The 7,353-nt window shown below is 61.8% G+C and overlaps 2 protein-coding genes across 2 annotated transcripts in view; one reads left to right on the forward strand and one right to left on the reverse strand.

The window, feature by feature from the left end:
* Window positions 1-3,741, forward strand: part of C9H9orf50 (chromosome 9 C9orf50 homolog) — an 8,393-nt gene extending 4,652 nt beyond the window's left edge. Inside the window, exons 4-7 of the mRNA XM_016961830.3 lie at window positions 321-484; window positions 2,371-2,533; window positions 2,717-2,861; window positions 3,512-3,741. Of these exons, the coding sequence (XP_016817319.2) occupies window positions 321-484; window positions 2,371-2,533; window positions 2,717-2,861; window positions 3,512-3,604 (565 nt within the window). The 3' untranslated portion in view covers window positions 3,605-3,741. The remainder of the gene's footprint in view (window positions 1-320; window positions 485-2,370; window positions 2,534-2,716; window positions 2,862-3,511) is intronic.
* NTMT1 (N-terminal Xaa-Pro-Lys N-methyltransferase 1) overlaps window positions 1-7,092 on the reverse strand; it is a 26,665-nt gene extending 19,573 nt beyond the window's left edge. Inside the window, exon 1 of the mRNA XM_009457481.4 lies at window positions 6,786-7,092. The gene's annotated coding sequence lies outside the window, so the exon portion shown is untranslated. The remainder of the gene's footprint in view (window positions 1-6,785) is intronic.
* Between the last annotated feature and the right edge of the window lie 261 nt (window positions 7,093-7,353).

Below are 7,353 nucleotides of genomic sequence, written 5' to 3' on the forward strand. Positions count from 1 at the left end.
GCAGGTCTTGGCTCCATGCCTGACAGCTGCATCGCCTTGGAATAGTCTCTGTGCCTCTGTTTCCTCAACTATAAAATGAGAATGATAACAGCATTGCGTGGGGACTGTGTGCATTTGGTGGGTTCGTGTATGCGCGTGCTTGAGCCTGCCTGGCAGGTAGGAACTGCTCCGTTAAGGCCGGCTGCTGTGATTGGCGTTATCCATTCTTCAAGACCAGTGTAGGGCACTTGTCCAGGATCTCACAGCGAGTCTGGGGCTGGTGCGTGTGTGCTGGGGTACGGTGGGGGGCTTCGAGCACAGGCCCCTCTCCCCTCTCTCAGCAGGCCCCACGGTGCACAGGTCCCCAAGCTCAAGGCTGCGCTGACCCACAACCCCTCGGGGGAAGGCTCTAGGCCCTGCAGGCAGCGTTGCCCTTTCCGGGTGCGATTCGCTGATGAGACCCTGCAGGACACAACGCTCCGCTACTGGGAGCGCAGACGCTCAGGTAGGCAGACAGGATGGGGAGCCTCGAGACTCCCAAAAGTTCTAGCCAGGAGGGCAGAGAGGCTGTAGCTCCGGGCCCCTAGAGTGAGGGACTGGCTTTGCAAAGGCCAAGAGATCAGTGATCCTGCAGAGGATGTGCCTGAACTGGCCTCCTTGGAGGATGTCAGGTTGACCTTCGAAGACCAAGTAGAGGGTCCAGAGTCCAGTGGAGGTGTTCCAACGCAGGCAGCACCTTGGACTGCTCGCTGCCAAGGGGTTCCCATATGCTGTATCTGCCCACCTTGAAACCCGTAGCCGGAGCCTCCAGAGCCCACACTTGCTCCCCTCCACAGTCCCCACAGCCTACAGGGGCTGGAGGAGGTCCAGATGCCATTGGAAGCATCTTCCTTTGACATCCATGAAGGCAGACCTCGAAGCCTGCCTGAGGAGGTGCCCAGAAAAGCCGGGAAGCGGAAACTTTCTCTCTCCTGGAGACAGTTGGCACTGCCAGGTCCAGCAAGGAAGCTAAGAGCCACCAGACCCTGGATGTAATGGTGCCTGTTTTGCAGTTCCCAGTGAGTTTTCTTTTTCTTTTTTTTTTTCTGATACGGAGTCTCACTCTGTCGCCCAGGCTGGAGTGCAGTGGCGCGATCTCGGCTCGCTGCAAGCTCCACCTCCCGGGTTCATGCCATTCTCCTGCCTCAGCCTCCTGAGTACCTGGGATTACAGGCATGCGCCACCGCCCCTGGCTAATTTTGTATTTTTAGTAGAGACGGGGTTTCTCCATGTTGACCAGGCTGGTCTCGAACTCCTGACCTCAGGGATCCACCTGCCTCTGCCTCCCAAAGTGCTGGGATTACAGGCATGAGCCACCGCGCCTGGCCATTCCCAGTGAATTTTCTGAAGTGTGTCTCGAGAAGCAGGCGAGAAGTCCCTGTTCTTACTCTGGTATAACCTTGACTAAGCTCCACCTTTTTCTGTGTGCCCAGCCTCTTCTCAGGATCCAGCAGCCCCCGGGGTCCCCAACAGTCAATGTCCTCTAGCTGTTTATTGAGCACCCACTATGTGCAGTTTCAGGAAATGTCTGCCTCAAGGTCTAGCTGTGGGCGATGCCCTGCAAACCTAGGACCTTCGCGGATTTGGGAGGGATCTGACGCAGCCCCCTTAGTGTGACAGGAAGCTGGAGTTAGAAGCTGTGATTTTTGCCCAACTTCTGTTTGTTTGGTGGGGAAACCAAGGCCCCAGAAGCAGGATGGGCTTGTGTGGGTGACGCAGAGCCACATATAGAAGCCAGAGTGACCCCGGGCCCCTCTTGGGAATCCAAGGCCAGGACAAGCCCAAGAGAAACAATTTCATGTGAATGGCAGTTGGTGCATACAGGAGATGATTCCGTGTCAGCCACTGGCCATAAGGAGCTATCATGGTGTCCCGGGCAGCAGGGTGCCCAGGAGACGTGGGGGCCAGCCTGCTGCTTCCCAGCCCTTTCCATCCTGGGGCGGCCATTGGGGAACTCAGGGTCCCTGGACCACCTCGCATGGCTGCTGTTGGACAGGAAGAGCCCCCATCCCTGAGACAGCCCTCCCTGAAGCCCTCAACGCTCTCAGCATGGTTTCTGGGATTTCTATGATGGGGTAAGCGGTGTCCCCACTGCGAGAAAGGGGGCACGCTTCCGGCTGCAGCGTGAGTGGGGGTGCGCAGGGGCACAGCTTGGGTATAACAGAAATGGTCACGCAAGGTGGTTTTAAAACCCAAGGCTTCTCTGGAGGCAGCCAGAAGGCGCTGGGGAGCCTGGGGTTGCCATGGAGACAGGGCTCTGACCGGCCCTGCCTGCCAGAGGGAGGAAAAGAGGGTGGGGGCACCAGTGCCCTCCTCCTGGGCAGAGATCTCACCCTGCCCTCTCTCCTGCAGTCCAACAGAGCGTCATTGTGAACCAGAAGGCCGCCCTGCCAGTGGCGTCCGAGCGGGTGTTTGGGAGTGTCGGAAAACGGCTGGAGAGTTTGCCCAAAGCCCTGTACCCTGGGGCCAAGGAGGAGACTCTGGCCAGCTCCTCGTGTTGGGACTGCGCTGGCCTGTGAGGCTCCAGGGAAGGGGATGGGACTCGTGGACGTTGCCAGGGCCCCCCACCCCCCTTGCCTACAGACCTCCCCACCCAGCAGCAGGCGGGTTGCCAGTGTGAGTCCTCAAGGGCCCTGCCAGCCACGGGTGGGCCGGGGACTCAGAGTCCAGGAAGCTCATGGGGTCCTGTCTCCCCCAGGTCCACCCAGAAGACACAGGGCTACCTTTCTGAGGACACCTCCGTGAACAGCAGCCTGCCCTTCTGTTCATGGAAGAAGGCCGCTGCTCAGAGGCCGCGAAGCAGCCTCCGAGCCTTCTTGGACCCGCACAGAAACCTGGAGCAGGTGGGCAAATGGTCTTGCTCCCGGACCCAGAAGCTGGTGAGCCCCTGCTGGCAGCTGGCTCCGGGAGCAGCCCTGTTTGGTGGAGTGGCTGGGGCTGGGAGTGGACCCTCCCTGAGAGCCAAGTCACCGTGGGGGCTTGCAGTGGCCACGCCCTGTGTTCCTGCATCTCCCTCAAAGGGCAGCAGTCAAGGGGTGGCTCTAAACCAGGTGCCTGGGTTCCGATCACAGTTCCTTTCTGCATCTCCCCTCCCCTCCCCTCTCCTCTCTGCTTTTTTGAGACAGAGTGTTGCTCTGTCGCCCAGGCTGGAGTGCAGTGGTGCAATCTTGGCTCACTGCAACCTCTGCAATGGGGACACCCGCCACCACACACAGCTAATTTTTGTATTTTCGGTAGAGACAGGGTTTCACTATGCTGGCCAGGCTGGTCTTGAACTCCTGACCTCAGGTGATCTGCCCGCCTTGGCCTCCCAAACTGCTGGGATTACAGGCGAGAGCCACCGTGCTTGACCTTGCATTTGTTTCCTCATCTTTTAAAATGGGGCTGACAGCACTACCTGCCCAACAGGGCTTCAGCACAGAATCCCACTGGGAGCCCAGTCCCCTGCCCCGAGGTCCTGGTAGCAGCCAGCTGGTCCTCTGTCTCACTCTAGCAGTCCCTCCTGCCCAACCGGGTGCTGCAGTCGGTCCTGAAGCAAGGCTGCCCTAAGGGATACCATCTCCTCCTGGCCTCCGCAACACTGTAGCCAGATAAGAGGTGAACACTCGCGAACCCAAGGCCAGGGGCACACATGGGCCAGGCAATGAGGAGCGTCCTTCCTTGCCCCACAAATAAAGGCACATCCCAGGTGGCTGGGACCTGCCAGTAGGTGTCACACCACAAGCCTTTCTGGGTACCTGGTTGCTGGTCTCTGGGGGTTCCTGGAAGGAAGGGGGTGGAGACACAGCCAGGATGAGGCTGAGGGGTGGGGACAGGGCATCCCTGGGGTTCAGGACTTGTAGTGAACCCCTCTTCTGGAAGGTGGGAGACCCTGCCACATACCTCAAACCTGGGAACATGCTGGGCACAATGGTCCATGCCTGTAATCCCAGCACTTTGGAAGGCCGAGGTGGGAGGATGGCTTGAGCCCAGGAGTTTGAGACCAGCCTGAGCAACATAGACCCTGTCTCTTAAAAAAAGAAAAAAAAATAGCTGGGCGTGGTGGTCCACGCCTCTAGCCCCAGGTACTTGGGAGGCTGAGGCGGGCAGATTGCTTGAGCCCAGGTGGTTGAGGCTGCAGTGAGCTGTGATCCCGCCACTGCACTCCAGCCTGGGCGAGAGAGTAAGACCTTGTCTCAAAAAACAAACAAACAAACAACAACAACAACGAAACCCAAAAAACTTGGGACCAAGCCTCTGTTGACCTAGATCAGCCCACACCTGAAGCAGGCACCTGCTGGAAACTCAGCCTAGGGGTGGGGAACCCCCACCCCAAGCCTCTGTCCTCCCCAACCAAGCCTCCATCTGACATCCACAATGGAGTGAGGGCGTCCAGACTCCAGCCGAGGGAAGAGAGCCCTGTGTTAGTCTCATGCGTTTCCCCGGAAGGGTTGGCACCCTCTGGTCCCAGAAGGCAAAGCACCTGTGTGGGACGGGCTGGGGCCCACGGTTTCTCTCCTAGTCTGGGGATGAGGGGGTGGATGTTCAAATCTGCATCAGGAGGTGGCGAAAGACAAGGTGGCAGCCCCTGCCCACCAGGTTTGCCCCTGCCACACCTGCGTTCCAGCCCCCTGGACAAAGTTTGAGCCGCCACCTCTTTCCCTGAAGCTGTCAGTGGCCCCCAGACCCGCGCCATTGCCCAGGATCCGGGTCTTTCTCGCCACCTCCTGGCCGCTGAGGAAACAGCAGGGAATCCACACCCTGGCGCCTTGTTTAATGGCAAAGGAATGGGCTGCAAACGGTGGGACTGGCCTGGGCGGTGGCTGGTGGGGGTCCTTAGGGCCCGGATGGGTTGTGGATGGGGGACGCCTTTTGGGAGAGGCGCCCTAACTCCAGAAGAAGGGCAATAGAGCTAGGCTTAGTTTAGACAAACTCTGCAGGGATGGGAAGAAGACAGCACTGCCACCGCCCCTCCACCGGGTACCTGATTGCTGGACTCTGGAGGTAACTGGAAGGAAGGGGGTGGAGACACATCTAGGACGAGGAGTGGGATTCAGTCCCTGGGACGTCCCCTCCCTTCTGTCTCCCTTTCTGGACATTCACGCCCCGTCCCCCGTCTCAGCAGGCCTGATTCTACGGCCCCTCCTCCAGGTGGCCTTGCGCAGCCCACGTCGCCCTCTCTGAGCCTCAGTTTACCCCAAGGGTCGCGGCGGGCCCCGACCCCTGCGCCGGCTGCAGCGCCGCGGCGCGCCCACGCGGGGGCAGTGTTGGCCTGGCTTTGGCGCCGCCTGGCGCGGCCGAAACTTCTCAGCCTCTCGCTCCAGGGTCGGAAACTTTTCCCCTCGCGCGGCGCTCGCGCCCGCCCGCCTCCGCCTCCGCGCTGCTGGCCCCGCACAGCCCCGCTCCGGCCGCGCGACCTCCTGGCACCTGCTCCGAGCCCGCGACCGGCCCTGGCGGGTGGGGGGAAACGCGCCGCCCCCGCCCCCCAACTTCCCTCTCTCTCGCTTTTGTTGTTCAGCCCAAAATTGCTAGGCTTGCAGCCGTGCGGCAGCGCCGAGCACTGAAGCCGGAGTCCGCGTGGAGCCCCCGGGGCGGGTCTCGGCGCCCCCGCGACCCCGGACTCCACGCCCTTGCTCGCGCCGGGGGCACCACGCCGGTGGGGGGGGCGGGGCCTGCAGGGAGACCTGGCCCCCGCCTACCGCTTACCCCCCCTTCCCCCCTTTCCCCTCCCCGTCCCCCTTTCCCCTCCCCCCCCTCCTCCCCCCTCCCCTGTGGCTCGGCCCGCACGGCCCCGGGATCCCGCAGCGCTCCTGTCCGCTCCCTGCGCTGTCCACTCCCTCCCCGCAGACCACAGATGGAGGACGGAAGCCTCAGTCCCGCCGCTTTCGGCACTCACACCCACCACCGAGATACGCACCCCGAGACACACACAGGCACACCACAGGGCCACACCCACACGGTACACAGACAAAACAACGCCCCACAGACACCCCCTTCAGACACACACACCACACACATACCCGGACTCCTGCCCTACAAACAGCCGGTGAACACAGGCCGACCTCACACATACACGGCCTCTCACGGGGTCTCCCAGGGCCGCAGCCCCCACATTCGGGGTCACCTGCTGCCCTGGAGGCCCAGACGCCTCCCCCTGGCCCTCTGTAGCCACTTGTCTGTCCACCAGCATGTCCCCCACCATGAACTTGGGGTGACCAAGGAGGGGATGAGGAAGAGGGAGCGAGGCATTCAGGGGATGGACCCAACCCCAGCTCTTCCCCGGGGGCCCTCCGGGGACCTCTCTCTCACCCTCTTTGGCAAAGACCCCAGACTGGGGGCCTCCCCAGGGGCCCCAACAGGGCCCTTTTCCGAGGGGCATTTCCACTCAGGGCTGGCGGGGGTGGGGTGGGGTGTGGGGTGGGGGGCTGCCCCTCCTGGGCTTCAGGAAGCAGCATGTCAGGGAGGCCAGGAAAGCTCTGCTCCCCCCAACTCAGACCCATCTGAGCAGCTGGGATCAAGGCAGGCGCACCCCCCAACCCCACCCCTGCCATTGGTCATGGACAGTCCTGTGCCCAGCCAGGGCAGGGGAGAGTGGCAGCCCGGTCTAGTTGGGGGGAGGGGGAGGAATGACTCTGACCCAAGGCAGAAGGCAGAGCTGGGAGAGGCAGGAGGTCACTGCCCCTTTCTAGGTGTCCCCACCTCCCCACGCCTCTGCACCCCTGCAAGCTGGCTCCTTAGCCCGTTTGCTGATAAGGACACTGAAACCCTGAGGGCTCAGGCGGTCTCACCTGGGCGTGCTGGCGGTGCCCACTGGAGCTGGAACTGGTCCTACAGATGTCCTGAGCCAGCAGAGCCCTCGGCGGCCCACACAGGAGCTCTCTCCTAAGCCGCTCTCTGTACAGCCTTTGGTTGTTGGGGAAGCCAGGGCCCAGAGAGGCTCAACTCTTTCTCAAGATCACACAGTGACCAGGTGTTGGAGTGGGCATTCGCACTCAGCACCTCTTCACGGGGAAGCCCCGTCTCCCGCTGACCGCAGTCCTGTGGAGGCTGCTTCTTCCTGCCGCACATGGGGCACCTCGGAGCAGGGAGGATCAGGGCAAGGTCAAGGAAGGAGAGGCGTTTATTTGGAGAGGGTGGAACTGGGCAGGTGCACAGGGTCCGGAAGGAGCTGGAAGCCTCAAGGCTGGTGGGCAGGACCCACGACTGGAGTGGGGAAGAGGGCGCTGGCTCCAGGCAGGAGCCTGGTGGGAGGGAGAGGAAGGAGCCAGGAGCCAGGGAGCCCTGTAGATGCAGGGCCAAGGGAAGCCAGCCCCAAGTGGGGCTCCAGGGATGGCAGCTGCCCCACGGGCCGATTGC

This window comes from Pan troglodytes, chromosome 11 (genome assembly GCF_028858775.2).
Source record: "Pan troglodytes isolate AG18354 chromosome 11, NHGRI_mPanTro3-v2.0_pri, whole genome shotgun sequence".
Taxonomy (NCBI): Eukaryota; Metazoa; Chordata; class Mammalia; order Primates; family Hominidae; genus Pan; species Pan troglodytes.